This window comes from Girardinichthys multiradiatus, chromosome 8 (genome assembly GCF_021462225.1).
Source record: "Girardinichthys multiradiatus isolate DD_20200921_A chromosome 8, DD_fGirMul_XY1, whole genome shotgun sequence".
Lineage (NCBI taxonomy): Eukaryota > Metazoa > Chordata > Actinopteri > Cyprinodontiformes > Goodeidae > Girardinichthys > Girardinichthys multiradiatus.
Window position 1 is genome coordinate 11,099,056 of NC_061801.1, and position 17,854 is coordinate 11,116,909.

The 17,854-nt window shown below is 40.6% G+C and overlaps 1 protein-coding gene across 4 annotated transcripts; it reads left to right on the forward strand.

Annotated features, from left to right (window-relative positions):
• The first annotated feature begins 3,559 nt into the window (after window positions 1-3,559).
• Window positions 3,560-17,071, forward strand: c8h2orf42 (chromosome 8 C2orf42 homolog). Of its 4 annotated transcripts, none has more exons than XM_047371741.1 (9): window positions 3,560-3,677; window positions 9,033-10,126; window positions 10,817-10,912; window positions 11,066-11,143; window positions 11,361-11,465; window positions 15,211-15,318; window positions 15,906-16,006; window positions 16,300-16,462; window positions 16,578-17,071. In XM_047371741.1, exons 2-9 carry the CDS (start codon window positions 9,082-9,084, stop codon window positions 16,829-16,831), a joined length of 1,950 nt encoding a protein of 649 aa, XP_047227697.1. In that variant the 5' UTR covers window positions 3,560-3,677; window positions 9,033-9,081; the 3' UTR covers window positions 16,832-17,071. The 4 variants fall into 4 exon arrangements, with proteins under 4 accessions (XP_047227697.1, XP_047227698.1, XP_047227699.1 ...); XM_047371742.1 differs by having other exon boundaries at window positions 10,817-10,909; XM_047371743.1 differs by lacking the exon at window positions 11,066-11,143.
• The last annotated feature ends 783 nt before the right edge of the window (window positions 17,072-17,854 follow it).

Genomic DNA, 17,854 nt, shown 5'->3' on the forward strand with positions numbered 1-17,854 from the left:
CTTAGCGTCTGAGGACACAAGGATTATATTCTGCTGGGGAAGGAGTGCACCAGATGTGCTCTGACTGTCACATCACAAAATGTCTCTGTTAGTGAAGCCGGTCTGCCAATTTTCTTTTTTTTTTTTTTTTTTTTTTAACCAGCCCAAAGCCTCACCCACTGCCCAAATCAGCAGGTTGAAAGATGACTATACATACTTAAACCCTGATAAAGCCACTGCTAATGCACATTGCATTCCTGGGCCCGTTTTTATTGTTTGGCGTGTTCATGGCCAAATGTAAATTTAGCAATCCGTCAGGATATTTCTAGGAAATGGAGCTTAGTTCAAAGAAAACAAAAGTGTTAAGAGAATTAAATCATTGTTAAAAAGCAAATCTTTCCCTGTCTTTAGCCCCTGAAAGCCAGAGATCAAGGGCCCAATTTTATATTACTATTTAACAATCATGCAGGGAGGAAAGGCAATGAACACTTCCACAGAAAGTAACCTACAGTATTGCAACACAGCCACTGCACATACCGACAAAGAGCTGTTCCTTTCCTCTCCATCGAAGCCTGTCGATCTCATCGTTGCTCTGTCCACCCATTACTGTAGTGACACAGCAGTCCAAGTGAGTTCTCAGGGTGTGCTTAAGTTCTTCTAATGAACTGCAGAAGTTAGCAAGTTGGGAGGAAATTGGTTACAACAAAACAATTGCAAACAAATGCCAGTGCTCCTTCATGCCATGTCCTGGACCGGACCGGATGGAGAAACTCGTCTGTGGATAAAAAGTATGTGTGTTTGTGTGTGCGTGCATGAACTGATGCTTTTACTCACAAGACAACGTTCCTGTTATCTACCCCAAAACCCAGAAAGACTATGCCATTGTATTTCTTTTCTTTTTTTTTTTTTGGGGGGGTTTGCTACAAAACTGCTAGAGAAAGGTGTTTTATTTCTTTTTCTTGGGCAACGTAAAATGCCGACATTGTATAAAGAGCTTTTGCCTTTTGTGTTTTATTTCAGGACTGAAGAAATGTTAATGTGATGCCATGAACTCATGTACTTGCAAGATCCTTCTATGTTTGGACATCATTAAGTGGCTGTCAACCTAATTTTTTAATTAGTATAACTCAAAGCAATTGCAGGGATTACTGCCATTCTTATCTTACGTATGGGCAGACAAAGATTGCACAAAATGTTCTCACAAAATTTGAAGTACTCAATTTTTATTATTTTTTTTTTGCATTCCACTTTTTTGCGATTTTATTTGGAAGTCCGTTATATGTAAATAGCCAAACAGTCTGTTAAATTGTACTAAATCTGTATAAAAGACATGTTCAATGAGAATGCGTGCTTGCTCCTGGCTGGGAAAACTGACCCCAGGCGGCTGTTTGAACGTAGCATCTCTGTCCAGTGCTGATCCGTAAGCAGTAGAAGCAGAGCAACATTTCACTCGTCCAGCAGATCGGATGACAAGCAGCATTGCTATGTAATGCAGAAGTCTTTAGATTCAAGAAAAAAACTTTATAATTTAAATTATTGTTTTACACCAGTGTAGTGATTGTTTTTATAGGTTAAGAAACCTACCTTCTATAGCTCAGACTTTTGCAGCTTGTCTACAGTCATTTCAGTAGAATTGGGAAAATCCATTCTGTTGCCTTATCAAGTTAAGTTACTTTTAATTTAACCAAAAAAAATAAGAGAGTAGGCAGTGCCTATGAATGTTTTCAGCCTACGTTTTGGGAAGATAAGTTCTGTTCATACATCAGTATCATGGTTTGTGTTTTTGCTTTGTCCCATTAAAAAAAAAAGCTGATGTTTATAACCGCTCACATTTACAGTTTGTTTCTACTCCTTGGAAATGGCTTGATCAAATCAAGCAGCCATTTCTTTAGTTACAGCATGATTAGGGGTGTCCACGAATAGATTTGTCATTGCCACATTGCAAACACATTAGGTTCTCTGCTTAATCTTCAGATGGCTGAAAGGTTTTCCAGATTTAAACAGAAGCTTCATGGAACAGCAAGAACTGTTGCAAGTCTTTTTGGTTCCTTGAACTGCGTTGAGAAACTTGCCACTCCTGCTAAAGTGACTGTTAAACTATGTCTACTATTGTGGCAGTTTACCAATTAAAGATTTGGTGCTTCATAAGTGTAACCTTATATGTTTATGTCCATATTTCGCAAGTGGGAAGATTCGAGATCATCTGACGACATAAAACAGTGCGTCAGGACAAATTCTGTCTGCAACGTTATCCATAGGTCAGCTGTTGGTTTAATGCAAAGAAAGTATGTATTTCACCTTAGAAAAAAAAAAAGTTGATTATTTGTGCCCTGTTAAATGAAAAACAGGATTTCTTTTCTGGGTCTACTTTGGCAACTCTGGTATTTTTGGAGTGGAGAATAATTAACTGCTCTGAAATATGATGAGGTCTAAGAACATTTCATCTGGGATTTATTTCTGAGGTCTAGTGAAAAAATGTTTCGAACCTGCAGCTTTGTTGTTTTTTGTTTTGTTTTTAACACTTTGTTATACAGCAGAATAAATGGGAGATTCAATGCCTGCAAGGTGCCAAGATCCTGTAGCAGCTAAACGAGCCCAAACCATCACACCGCCACCTCCATGCCTGAAAGCTGGTTTGAGGTGTTTGTGCTCATATGCTTGGTTTTCCCTAAACATTTCTAGTTTAGCCTGAACTGTTCAAAGGACAATGTTACAGACGTGGTGTGGCTCAGATGCAACTTTGCAAACTAGTCACGTAAGTTAACATATAATTTTTAGAGAGGAGATTTTCTCCTGGCAATCCCAGCAAACTAGCCATACTTGTCCAGTTCTCCAATGTTACTGCCTTGAATGGTAACATAACCTTCCAAATGAGGTGAATTTCCTGGCATAGGTTTGATCCTACCTTAAATATTTTCCAATTGTGAATGATCTTTCTTCTTTTAGAATGGTGGCATTCAAATAGTTGGGAAATGTGAAGACTGATGGACAGAAACAATTGCTTCCTTAGGGTCTTTGGTAATGTTTTGTTAACACAAATCTATATTCTCCAGCAAACTGCAAACACTTTTTTTTTTACTGTAGCCGATGAGTTAATCATGAGCATTAGCTTGACAGCACCAGGGTGTTGCTATCCCCTCTTCATCCTCTGGTTACTTAATTTCATCCAATTTTGTTTAATAAATGACTGTGGAATGTTGTAAATATTGGACCAGCTCACTGTAGAACACAGTGTTGGTCATTATAGTGATTTTAAAACAGATTGATAAGCAGGTGCATGAAACAAATTTGGGTAAGTAAAGATATGCTAATGCGATCAATTATAATACAAGTAAATGCACATGCTTCCGTTTTCATCTTGCAGAGGTTTCAGCATTTTTTTATTTTTTTTTTAAATGTGATGGGGGCTCATGAAAAAAGAAACTGTCTTCATTTTTTTTAAGGACATTACTCAAAATAAAACGCTTTAAAAGCGCTAGCGACTCGTGTATCCGCGTCGCAACTACAGATACCATGATTCCACACAACAGAAGCCCACGCCCTCTGCCTGTTCTCCCCACGTGACATCCATCGTCCAATGGGGAGGTCCGTTACAGGCGCAATGCGGGTATCTGGATGTAAGGAGGAATGGCGACGGTCGAGACGGTTTTAGGAGGCCAGAGTGAAGCTGAATTTGACCAAACAGAGGCGGATTAGAGGTAGTTTGAACATATGTTTTTAAAATATTCAGAGACATATGTGAGATGGGCTGTATGGTTACAAAATGGTTTGCGTAGCAATCATACACATGCTTGTTGCATTCAAAGCACCTAGGAACATTTGAACTGATGTAAGATTAATGAGGTAGTGTCCTTATATTCCAAGTTTAGTATTAAAGATAATAAGCAGTGATGTATGTTTTTCAATTTACACAAAGTGCCAGTAAAAACGCTGCCAGATAATGAAGTATGCATTATCATTGAAGGATTTTTTATGACGCAAAGTTTTTAAAAAGCACAGTTTAGAATAAAACTTTTCATTGTGCTGTGTGTGCATTTGGATTGATGACTTCACAAGAGGTACTAGAATCGAGTTGATCAGCTTGAATTATTAGATGGCAAAGGAGGGATTTTTGCAAGAGTTTTAATGCAGATTCTGAAGCGCTTTAGTTCCAAGAGGTTCAACTTATGTTTTTCATCAATGACTCCACCAAGATGGGGACACGGAAGCAAACTGTAAGGATGACAGTACTCTTAGACATCTTACTGCCAGTAGATGCTGTACAATCAACCCCAAAACTTTTTTTTTATTTGCTGTTCCAGGTTTCTTTTTCCGGTGATAACATAAAGTAAACTTACCCAGAATATCAATACTTGTCTATGCTTTTATTGCTGCTAGCAACATAGGCTTATTGTTGAAGTTCTGGAGTATTTGATTTACCTGAAGACATTTTTCCTTAAATAACTAAATAGTCAGTTGGTTAATGTTTTCAAGTACCTAGAATCTACAAACTGACTGATTTGATAAGATGTTCTCTGGTCCAGATTGATTTATCTGGGACCGGGTTGCGGGGGTAGCAGACTCAGCAGAGACGCCCAGACGTCCCTCTCCACAGACACCTCCTCCAGCTCCTCCGGGGGGGAGCCCAAGGTGTTCCCAGGCCAGCTGAGAGACATAGTCCCTCCAGCGTGTCCTGGGTCGTCCCCTGGGCCTCCTCCCGATGGAACGTGCCTGGAACACCTCCCAAGGAAGGCGTCCAGGAGGCATCCGGTATAGATGCCCGAGCCACCTCAACTGGCTCCTCTCGATGTGGAGGAGCAGCGGCTCTACTCCGAGCCCCTCCCGGATGGCCGAGCTCCTCACCCTATCTCTAAGGGAGTGCCCGGCCACCCTACAGAGGAAGCTCATTTCAGCCGCTTGTACCTGGGATCTTGTTCTTTCGGTCATGACCCAAAGTTCATGGCCATAGCTGAGGGTAGGAACGTAGACCGACCGGTAAATCGAGAGCTTTGCTTTTCGGCTCAGCTCTCTCTTCACCACAACGGACCGGCACAGCGCCCCCATTACTGCAGCAGCCGCACCGATCCGTCTGTCGATCTCCCGCTCCATTCTTCCCTCACTCGTGAACAAGACCCCGAGATACTTGAACTCCTCCACTTGAGGCAGGAACTCCCCTCCACCTGAAGAGGACAAGCCACCCTTTTCCAGTCGAGTACCATGGCCTCGGACTTGGAGGAGCTGATCTTCATCCCAGCCGCTTCACACTCGGCTGCGAACCGCCCCAGTGCATGCTGTAGGTCTTGGCTAGAGGGGGCCAGCAGGACCACGTCATCTGCAAAAAGAAGAGACGAAATCCTCTGGTCCCCAAACCAGACCCCCTCCGGCCCTTGGCTGCGTCTAGAAATCCTGTCCATAAAAGTTATGAACAGAACCAGTGACAAAGGGCAGCCCTGCCGGAGTCCAACATGCACTGGGAACAGGTCCGACTTAGTGCCGGCAATGCGGACCAAACTCCTGCTCCGCTCGTACAGAGACCGGATGGCCCCCGATTCCATACTCCTGGAGCACCCCCGCACAGGGCGCCATGCGGGACACAGTCGAATGCCTTCTCCAGGTGAACAAAACACATGTGGACCGGTTGGGCAAACTCCCATGAACCCTCGAGTACCCTGTAGAGGGTATAGAGCTGGTCCAGTGTTCCACGGCCGGGACGAAAACCACACTGCTCCTCCTGAAGCCGAGGTTCGACTATCGGTCGGACTCTCCTCTCCAATACCCTGGCGTAGGCCTTACCAGGGAGGCTGAGGAGTGTGATCCCCCTGTAGTTGGAACACACTCTCTGGTCACCCTTCTTATGTAGGGGACCACCACCCCAGTCTGCCAATCCAGAGGCACTGTCCCCGTCCGCCACAAAATGTTGAAGAGGCGAGTCAACCATAAATGTCATTTATAAAACAAAATAAATTTGGTGAGACTTTCATCAAAGATTGTTGAGCGAAAAAGAAAGTAATATCTAAAAAAAAAGATATAAAAAAAAAAAAAACATTGCGTGCCTAAATTATGCCAGAATTTTACATTTTGCCCTGCACACGTGGCCTTGGCACTATTTGAAAGTACTTTTAATGCTCCTTCACATGAAATAGTTTAGGTTTTGCTAACGTTCCTTAATGTTTTGGTAAGAATCCGTTTATATTCATGTTTCAAGTTTTCAATCTTATTGGTTTCCGTGGCTATCCACCACGAGTCCAATCCTACTAGCCTGTTTCTCCTTGATCAGCAGTTAAAATCCTGCAAAAATCATTAAATGAAGATAAAGAACAACCACCATTTTTGTCAGTAAATGCATCAGCTAACATCTTGTATTTTGATGCCCTTTTTTCAAGGATATGAAAATAAGAAAAAGGTTATGGATGGATATGCTTTGATGCGTAAACTTTTTATGTAATTTATTTTCTGTTCTGTTCAAAACTACTATCTATATTAAATAACACGCAGAAAACCTTTCTCTTTAGGGTGTTTTAGTCCTTAGAAAAAAATCAGAATCCGCCAAAATTGGAATTGGGTGGTTAGGACTCGAAAAAAACAAAAGTTAGTATTAGCCAAGAAAATCCTGATCAGTGTATGTTTTGATTGGACTCTGATTGGTCTGCATGATATTAGCAGAACATACAGTTTTGGTAATATTGTCAAGACGATATAGGTTGCGATGAATTCACGTTTTCCGCGGTCCTCACTTCCTTTTCTATCTTCACCATAGTACTAACCCTCTACAGCAGATCTGTATCGGGTTTGGGCATCATGAGCTGCATATGTCCATCTGGCCAGGAAGGATTTTTTGCATGCAGAGCAGAAATGCATTGGAGCAGCGGATTGAGAGGTGTACACACCCAAGATGAGATCAAAAAATTATATCATGATAAATAATTTTTCATCTTTAATGTGAAATATTTGGTTCAACTGAACTAAAAGAAATAAATTAATCTGTTAGATGAAGAAACTGCCATTAAAAAAGCTGCAATATTGGAGAGAATCTGATTAACTGTAAATAAACTTTAGCTGTCCTAGTAAGATGTTCCTAACACTTGCGCATTTCTACCCTGTACCTAAAGCCATAAATTGCAGGGAGGTTCTAAAGGATCTTTCTTCATCAGTCAGGCAACTAATCCACACAGACCACTAATAACATGAATTGCCATATTTGCTAATTGCTAAATTTAATGATTCCTGGAATTTCGCAAATATTTGGGTGCAATCTGGGATGTCTAAAGATTCAGTTACCACAAGTACAATCGATAAAGATAAAATCATGAGATTCGGCTTAAGTCACATGAATATTGTAAAGAATTCATTACGATTTACAAGAATCTATTAAGAATACTGCACGGACGTCAGGAATCAGTTAACAATATGCTGAATGGATCTAAGAATTGGGTACGATTAAATTTGAAGTCATTACTATTCTTGACAATTCGTGGGATTTTCCATCAAGATATAATAATTGATGAGGGACTAGTTAGGAGGGAATGACTTGATAATTAGAGGTTTAAATGTTTTAAGTGAAGTGATCGTTTTTGCCATTAAAGTGTAGAAATTTAAATGTTTGTTTATGGACAAAAAATGTAATAAGGAACTAAATCTAAAAAATGTAATTTTACTTTGTTTTATATTTCTTATGAAACGTATATTTTTTATTATTTTGGTTATTTGTTTTGGTTTTTACATTTTTTATTAATTATTTTCCTTCTTTTCCATCTTTTTCTAAGGGCAGAAGAGAGATGTGGGCAGGGGGTAAAATGGCCCTGAGTGGTAAAGACAATGCTTCACGAAGTCCTGATTGAGTTAGGAACACATAGGAGTGCTTAAGAATCAATTAGGAATTGGTTACGATATGAATACAAAATGAATGACCTACAGATTTATTAAGAATTAACAGATTTTTTGGGATTCTGGAGTTCGGCACCAACATTTTGAACAACTCAAAACTTTTGCCACAAATTCCAGACTACTTAAGAATTGGAAGACCTGACTAAGAATAAAATACGAATTAGTTACAAATACAGGAACTTATTAAGATTCAACTAACTGTAACTGTCGTTAAACCCCTGTTCTGGGGAACCATTGGATGGAGAGTCTGTTCAAATAATTGTAGTATTCTGTCTCTCTTTTATATATGGATCGCTTTGTGACTGCATTAAAGTTTCTTATGAAACTTAAACATTCGGTCACAATTTCAAAAGGTAACTTTGGCACAAAAAAACAGCACTGAGCATCCCCAAAGGTACCCAGAATCATTCTTGGGGGTTACTTCAGGAGGAACAAATAGTTTTCAAGATGGATGAAATCACAGTTCTAAATATCACTTGATTTTAACCCCAAAACTTCAGGATGAAGAGGGATTTTATTTTTGAGCATAAAATTAGTCAATGTCAAATCAGAAAGGTGCTTCAACAAAGTATTAGTTTAATGAAGCTTCTTAAGTGTTTTAAATCTAACAGATTTATTTCGTTTCAGTTGAATCATATGGGCTATATGACATCTTAAATGGAGGAAAAATGGAAATAATTTAACAAAGCCTCAAATTTTCATGTCACAAAACAAGAGGAAAATTAACAGGAGTGTGTAGGGGTTTATATCCACTGTAATAGCCTACCAAATGTTACATTCCAGCCGTCCGTTGCAGCTGCAGTATCAACACATTGGGATCGTGATGGTAGTTGAGAGTGGAAGTGTTACAGAATACAAGTAGTACAAGGAATTTGATATAAAAAAAAACATGCAAATGCAGAAAGCAAAACAAGAAAAAAGCAAAATCATTCACCTTATACCTTTTGTGATGTCATCAGAACCCTGTGTGTGTAGAGTCTTGTTTTGGGGAGAATAGATTTAATCTACATTCAGATTTAAAACAAAATAGTAAGCGAAAATGTACATGGGACATTTTGTTTCCTAGGTGACAAACTAGCTATGGTAAGTTTGATTTTATAAAAATGTTTGGCTTGTAGCTTTAAAGTGCAACAGACTATAAGACATTTTCCTATTATCACGACATTAAAACTTTCTTTTTCATTTTCAAGGCTTCAATCACTTAATGCCCAGCTGAAGGTTTTATTATAAAACCTCAAAATGGCCAGTGATGCGACCGTGCCCTCTTCATCAGGCACCATCTCGTCCTCCTCCCCTCAGGCTCCCACCAGCAAGTCCACCTTAGCTGTAAAGCAGCGAGAAAGCAGGAAGTCTTCAGCCACAACTCCTGCCTTTCTCTCCAACCTGGGGAGGGCAACCCTGCGCGGTATTCGCAAGTGCCCTCAGTGTGGGGTGTACAACGGCACCCGTGGGCTCAGCTGCAAGAACATAACCTGCGGCGTGACCCTCAGAGATGCGTCTGCAGGTTGTAAAAGCAGCAAGAAAGGCGCGGTGGAGGTGGTGAGGGTCATAACTGACAGTGAGGAGGAGAGTTGTGGAAAGGAACAGGAAGCAGGAGGAGGTGCACAGGTGTTTTCCGTGTGCCACAGAGGAAGAGGAACCACACAGTGGGGCTTTGTCGAGCTGGTTCCCACAGATACGGCCATAGCAACCGGGGATGGAGCCACCCTGCTAACCCGCATCAACCTCGGCCGCTGCTTCTTATCCTCTTGCAGGCAGGGTGAGAGGTCAAGCAAGCGTGAATCAGGTTCAGCATCGACGGAGCAGTCCTCCGACAGCCTCTGCATCCACATCAAACAGGCCATAGACTGCCGGAGCCGTGCCACGCCTCTCACCTTAAAGAGCTCTGTCCTGGAGGCTTTGCAGGCTTCCATCCAAGCCAGAGAGGAGCTTTGGAGGCTGGCCACAGAGTCCCCCGGGCCTCTGGTGCAGCGGGTTTCTAAACAAACCCTGGTGGTGAAGTGCCACACAGACTCGCAGCATCCTCTGGGCCTGCTTCATCTAACTGTGGCTCAGGTGGACACACAGAAGAGGGACAGGAGTGTCTTTCATTGCACCTGCCAGGTCAGCACAGGAAGAAGCAAACCTGGTGTGAACGGAGCAGGCGGGTCAGTCAGCTCTCTCCCTTCTCTGAGCCCAACCACTTCCCAGCCCTGCCTGCACTTCTATGCCTGCGTGTGTGCCTTCTCAAGCAACGAAAAGCTGGCTGCAGAGTTTGCAGCTTTCATCAACTACACCTCAAGCTGTACAGTATCTACAGTGCTGCCAACACTGATTTACACTTGCAAAAAGCCTTAGAAAAAAAGCATCTTTTTTCACAGCAGCATAATCTCACACTGAGAATCTTATCTAACTTTTAATTTGGGCATATTTATTTAGTGGGGGAGGAAATGTTGAGAAATACCTTTACAAACAGAATATAAGTGTCAGAAATGGACAAGCTGTTATAATGAGTTCTAAATCGGAAATTGTTTCATGATTTATAGAACATACAGATAATAAAACCCAACTAGAGGATTTTCTGTCCTGTATTATTTATAGCCCAAGGAAACAGGAAGTTATTGATTATTAATTAAAATCTCTTACACACTTGGACTTACTTAAAAAGTATAAAAATGACAATATTTTTTAAAATGCTTATTTATATTTGTTTTAAGAAGTTGGTTGCCAATCTGTGTACCACCTGTAATTTTATAAACACGTATTTTATAACTTGGGTTTTTTTCCTTCACTGAATAAACAGATTAAAACTACTTTTTTCTCATTTTCAGTGTGAGGTTAGGTTACTGCAATAAGAAATAGCTTTGGTTTGAAGCCTTCTTTGCAAATCTTTGCCACATACAGTCAACATTGGACTCTCCCAAAGATTTAAAGAACCTAGAGATAAAAGTTTGATGATATTCAGCTAATTTTATCTTGTGTTTTTTCTCCTCAGGTGTGCAGCAGACCGGAAAACCACTGCAGCAGGTCGAACCCAACAACTCCCACCATAAAGTGAAGAAGCAGCGTTTGGATGAACCTGCCTCTGGTGGTATTTCATAACACTTTCTGAAACATTTCTCATTTAGCATTTATGCTTTATGTTGCTCTGAACCTTCCACTGTCCTGCCTTCTCTTTCTGTATTTTTCTGTTTCCCATGCTGTTATTTTTTTGACCTCCATGACACTGTGGTGCTACTCTCAGTGGCCTCTCCCTCTGCGGCGGGGAAAGGAGGAGCGCTGGTCTCCGGCCTGAGGAAGGCCGATCAGAGGAAAGCTGCAGGTGCTGCCTGTCTCACCTCTGATCCTTTTCATTTTTTTGCTGCCTGCCCTTGTCTCAGACATCTGTCTTAATTTTTTACTATTCGTCAATTTAATTCTCTCCACTAATCCTGATGAGCCACTAATAAGACTGTGTGTCACATTTGACATTCAGTTAGAAGCTGATTTTAGTGGTAACTGAGGTGCTGATTCTTCTGATCTGTGTTTTTTCTCCTCAGGCAGTGCTCAGGTTGTGGATGAGCGCACAGTGACCATGGGCTTCCAGCCGTGGCTAGCCAGTGTGACTGAGAGGATCCATCAGACAATGCACTACCAGTTTGATGGTAACATTAGCAATAAAGTCATTTTATACCTAGCAATGCATCGATTGTTGCTGCATTACTGGGAATTTTCAAGGGCTGTGTATCCATACATTTTATTAGGTTTGATTACTTTACAACCACACTTTAATGTATTTATTAGAAATTATGTGATAGACCAACACAATGTTGTGCATAATTGTGAAGTAGAAGGAAAATTTTATTTATTTATATATGTTTTTTAAATTATTAGTCTGAAAAGTGTGGCCTGTATTATGTCTTTTTAAGGGTACATATTTACCAGTTTTTGCACATCTACAGACTGAATCTTTGGCCTATTCTTCTGTGCAAAACAGCTCAAGCTCAGCCAGATTGGATGAAGAGAGTCTATAAACTCAAAGTTTAATTCATATCTGGATTTTAATTGACCATTCTAACGCAGTAATATTCTTGGATTTTAACCCATTCCATTGTAGCTCCGGCTGGATAGTTTGGCTCATTGTTCTGCTTAAAGGTGGAGCCTCCTCTTGAGTCTTTTGCAGCTTCTTCCAGGATTTTCTTCTGTTTAGCTCCATCCATCTTCTCATCATCTCTGACCAGCTTTCCAGTAGCTGCTTGAAAAAGGATTCCCCACGGAATAATATTGCCACCTCCATGTTTCAAGAGGGCAATTGTGTGCTCTGGGTGATGTGCATTGTTAGTTTTTCTTCACACATAACATTTAGCATGTAGTGCCAGAAAATTTAATTGTGGTCTCATCTGACCTAAGAACCTGCTTCCAAATGTTTGCTGTGTCCCTTACTACTCTTATGGAAAACTGCAAACAGTACTTTCCATGACTTTATAGCTGTAGCATGACTTACCTCTTCTTTACCTTTAGATGCCATGATTTGTGGAGGGCACGAATAATAGTTCGGTTCTCATGTTTTTTCTACCTGAGCTTTGGATCTCTGCAGCTCCCCTAGAGTTACCATGGGCATCTTGATTGGTTCTCTCATACAGTGCTCTGTAGCACGTTGAAAGATTGGGATGTTTTAACCTAATCTGCTTCAAACGTCTCCCTAACTTTCTCCCTGGCCTGTCTGCTGTGTTCCTTTGTCTTCACGATGCTGTTTGTTCTCTAACGTTCTTCATCAAACATCTGAGGCCAGAAACAGAACAACTGCATTTATACTGGGATTCAGTTACCATGGGTGAGCTGTATTTACTAATTAGCTGACTTCTGGAGTCAATTGATAGCATCAAAGTTTATTTTCAGGGTATCAGAGTAAATGGGATTGAATAAAAATACCTGCCAAACTTTTCAGATCTTTGTTAAAAACATTATACAATTTTCTTTGTACTGATCTGTCACATAAACTCCCAGCACAGTGCATGATGAATGGCACAGATCCGACATACACCACAATGATCATTTCTTTTAATATAGAACCCCAGTTAAAAATGATGTTGCGACGTTGTGTAAAACAGAAATGAATACGGAATACAATGATTTGCAAATCCTGTTCAACCTAATGCATTAAAGACAAGATATGTAATGTTCAAACTGATAAACTTTGGGTTTTTTTTTTAGCAAATATTCCCACATTTTGAATTTAATGCTTGCAACATGTTACAAAAAAGCTGGGTCAGGAGCAGCAATATATTGGGAAAGTTGAGGAATGCTCAAAAACCACCTGTTTGGAACATTCCACAGGTGAGCAGGTTAATTGGAAACAGGTGAGTGTCCGCAAGAGGGTGGGAAAGTGTGATTGTGACTGAGTGAAGATTGGGTCTTGGGCTGCCCCTTCTCCTGCATCATCTTAGCCCCCCATCAAATGCCCGGCCCATTTCTCCCCCGTCACAGGTGTCTTTGCCCGCCGGTGCGTTGGTGGTTCTTTGTGTCCGAGGCTGGGTGCTTGGTTGTGTGCCAGCTCAGTCCCAGTCGCTTACTTGGCAGGGTCTGGTCCCTCTGGCTCTGTCGGGCCTCTGCTGGGTGGTGATGTTCCCTTGAGTCTTAGGTCTATGGGTCCATCGCTGGATCTGCTTCGGCGTAGACGGCTGCCAGCGGGGCCAGTGGGCTCGTTGCTGCAGCTCCCTGGGGTTTCAGCACTGTTGCTGCTGGGTGGTTCTCCCGGGGCTCCCCTCTGCTCTTCTTTGAGTGTGTGTGTGTGTGTGGTGGGGGGGCTGTTGGGTGCGGTAGTCCCGGCGGTGGTCCTCCCGGGGCTACTGTGCTTTTGGATGTCTATTGCTCTGATCTCCTCTGTGTCTGTCTCAAGCGGAGCATTATAGGGTCAGCCCTAATGCTCCACTTGTGAAAGCAAATCTCACACAACAATTCTGAGTGCTACTCTGCTGGACAGGAAGCGTTAAAAAAAGGGGAAAAAAAGGAAAAAGGTAAGTGTCATGATTGGGTATAAAAAGTAAGAATGGGCTAGGTTCACTACTTTGTCAACAACTGCGTGAGCAAATCGTCCAACAGTTTAAGAATGTTTCTCAACATACAATTGAAAGGAATTTAGGGATTTCATCATCTACAAACCATAATGTCATCAAAAGATTCAGAGAATCTGGAGAAATCTCTGCATGTAAGCAGCGAAGCTGAAAACCAATATTGATTGACCGTGACCTTTGACCCCTCTGGAGGCACTGCATTAAAAGCTGTCATCATTCTTTAAGGAATTTCACCACATGAGCTCAGGAACACTTCAGAAAACCACTGTCGTTTAACACAAGTCATACAAGTGCAAGTTAAAACTCTACCATGCAAAGCAAAGCCATATATCATCAACACCCAGAAACACTGCTGGTTTTTCTGGGCCCAGACTCATCTGAGATGGACTGACGCAAAGTGGAAAAGTGTGCTGTGGTCTGACGAGTCCACATTTTAAATTGTTTTTGGAAATCATGGACGTTGTGTCCTCCAGGCTCAAGAGGAAAAGACTGTTGAGCAGCTGAAGTTGTTCATCAAGCAAGAATGAGAAAAAATACCACGTACAAAGCTTCAACAATTAGTGCCTCAGTTCCCAAACACTTATGGAGTGTTCTTAAATGGAAAGGTGATGTAACACAGTTGTGAACATGAACCTGTCTCAGCTTTTTTGGAAGGTGCTGCAAGCATCAAATTCCAAATGAGTGGATATTTGCAAAAAACTATAAAATTTATCAGTTTGAATATTAAATATTTTGTCTTTGTAGTGTGTTCAATTGCAATCAGATGAAACATCATTTACAAATCATCGTGTTTTGTTTTTATCTATGTTTTACACAACGTCCCAACTTCATTGGAATTGGGGTTGTAATTGGTTAATCTTTGAAAGGATTTTGTTTTCATAGATTTTTCATTACTACTTCTTGTTTTATTGAGGTTTTTCAAATTGTAACGGGGAATAAACATGACCAACAGTTGTCATTGGCATTAATGTTAAAATATAATGGAAATGGCTCTAATTACTTTGTGTCTCCTTTAAATCTACTGTCTTTTAAGTACATTTACTGATTTAGTCCACTGTAGTTGACTTATTTATCCACTAGAGGACAGTGTATACAAACAGTTAAGAAGGTTTAGGTCATTTAAGCTTTAATTTACGTCAGATAAATATTTTATTCTTAAAGTCTTGATTTTACTACTTAGAATTCATCTTAAAGGAGCTAAATTATCTATTTAGAATGAACAAAGCTTGGACATGCGCTTTTAACACTTACATGTAGAATTATAATGAAAATGTTTGCCAGATGATGTGAGCCGTCAAGCTTTAATTAAAGATCCAATGACCTTCTGGAATTTCAGGAAAACCACAGCCATTCGTCTACCACATCCCCCAGGAGTTCTTCAACGCCCTGCAGCAACGTCTGTCACTGGGATCTAAGAAGAGAAGACTTCCTAACCTCACAACAGGTGAGTGTTTATTGTATCATGTTGAACAGAAATGCCTTGCATAAAGGAGATGTGAAATGAAATATATAAACCTCATTCTCAGTGTGAAATACGGTGGTAGCAGCATCATGCCGTGGGGAGGTTTCAGCAGACTACAGAAGACTTAAGACTAGGGCAAAGGTTTGCCATACAGCAGGACAACGACCCTAAATGCACAGTCAAAACTGTAATAGAATGGTTTAGATTAGAATCAAACATGTGTTGGAATGGCCCAGTCAAAGTCCAGGTCTAAATCCAGTTGAGAATCTGTGACAAGACTTCGAAATGTATGTTCAGAGATGCTGTCTATTCACATTTGCTGAACCTGAGCTACTTTGTAAAGAAGAAATGGGTAAAGGGTTCAGCTTGTGGATGTGCAAAGCAGTTAGAGACACGCTCCAAAAGACTCGCACCTGCAACTGCTACAGAAGGATGTTCAACAAAGTATTGACTGAATAAAAATGTACGTCATACCTCTCAGGTAATTGTGAAAAAAAGTAAAACTAAAGCTAAAAGCCTAACTTGTGTGAATACCTATCTCTTCTTCTGCTTCCTTTTGTGGAGTTCAGCATTTGTGAGGAACGATGGTCTTCCCCTGGGCTCCTTCTCCAAGTACACCTGGAACATCACCAACCTGCTGCACGTCAAACACATTTTCGACACTCCGGAGGTAAATTCTCATATTCAAAAAGCAATGCTTTTCGCTAGAGGAGGAAGCACATCCTGGATCTTTATAGAAAACTGATTATATAATTATATTATCCAGATGCTTAAACTATAGGTTGTGTTTATATTGCTTAAAGAGTAAAATTAGATCTCAAAACCCATCCTGCATGCCCTAACTGGCACACTGTGGGGTCAAGAAGAAATTGCTACTCTTTAAGCTGTTTGATTGTGATCAGTCTATTAGGTAGAAATCATTTTTCAATCAACAGTGCTTAGATCAAGTACTTTGTTCACCAGCTGCCATTGGAGGTCACTCAGAGTTTTGTAAAGAACCTAGATGGCTCTTACTCCCGCTTTCACCTCCCCGGGCCGCTTCCTGAGCCAGAATCATTAGATGGCTATAGGACGGACCGTCCACAGGCCATTCGACCGATGGAGCACCGCACTTTCCTCAAAGCCGGTACGTGAATTTCCTTATTTTTTGTTTCTAAAAGCCCTGCCAGAAAAATAGCTTTTGGTCTGCTCATTTTTATTTTTTATTTTTTGTCTATTCTGCTTGTTTATGTCCCCACCAGGACCAAGCTCTGGGGATCAGAAGGAGTCCAGCCCCTTCGTGATCGAGTGGACCCCTGACGTTCTGCCCCGCTGCCAGATGGGAGAGCTCAGGATCAGCTTTGAGTTCGGCCACCAGCAGAGCGGCCAATCAGAGTGCCAGGAGAAAGTGGGCGGGACGGAGAAAAAAAGTTGCAGAAAGTCTGATTGTTCTCAGACCAAAGTCCCAAAGGCTGCCGAGGTTCTTCAAGTGGTTGTACAACAGTCGTCACTGTAAACATCACATGGTGAAAAACAAAGCATGTTACCAGCATATGAATCCATGTTTGTTTTAATGATATGCAAAATATGTATAACAGGTTTCTCTGTGCTTGTCAGTCCAGACTTGATAAATGCTTCGTCAAACGCAAAATACCTTTACTAATGGAAAAAAGCACAAACATCTAATGTTTATTTTTTACCATTAACTTTTTTGGTTGACCTTTCAAAATATTAAAATAATATAATAATTTCAAAACTTTTTTCCACTTTTGTAAATTTGATTCCTTGAGATTATAAGATATTCTCCCCCAAACGTTTAACATGTTTTAGTCAGTCCTGTTTGGAAAAGTAATGAAGGGGATTGTTTTCACTTGGAGAACATAAGCAGTACTTCACAGAAATTTCTGCAGATCCATCAGCAAAAGATGCATAAAGGGATGTATTTCTCAAAGAGGTTGCACACTAAGGCAACCAGGTTAGTGCAGTGTCTTTTATTTCTACAGATTTGTTTGGCATTCAGTTAAATTAAAGGTGAAAACATTATTTATTATTGTCTCATTTGTTCTATCAAAGTAACCTATAAAGGGATGTGAACAAGTTTGAGGTCCACTGTATGCACAACAGAACATTTAGTTTCACACCTCTGGTTTGTTGGCACTGTTTAATCAAAGAGATTTAAAAGGACAAATGTATTTTTACTAGAAAAATAAATAATCATGTGTTTTGTCAGGATGATTATTTCAACACTTTACACCATTATTATGCTACCCAGAACTTTGATCCAGATAAAAATATTTGGATCGACCCAGAGTCCTGTTGATGTCAGTGATTTCCCGGGTTTCATCTGCAGGAAATCACGAGCTTCACATTATCTATTTCTGTCAACATCTTTGTCTGGTCTTTGATTTAGTATTTTTTTTTTACTTAATAATAACATTTTCTTCTTTCAAAGTCAAATACTAAATTCAAATGTAGATAGTTTGTTTTTATATTTATAGACACGTTTTATTATGAAAAACATCTGCAAAAAACTGAATAA

Excerpts from the sequence above, each read along its gene's own strand:
- c8h2orf42 (XM_047371741.1), top strand. The coding sequence starts at position 9,082 with ATGGCCAGTGATGCGACCGTGCCCTCTTCATCAGGCACCATCTCGTCC. Across the intron at positions 11,466-15,210 it reads AATGCACTACCAGTTTGATG|GAAAACCACAGCCATTCGTC; the intron begins GTAACATTAGCA and ends CTGGAATTTCAG. Across the intron at positions 15,319-15,905 it reads ACTTCCTAACCTCACAACAG|CATTTGTGAGGAACGATGGT; the intron begins GTGAGTGTTTAT and ends TGTGGAGTTCAG.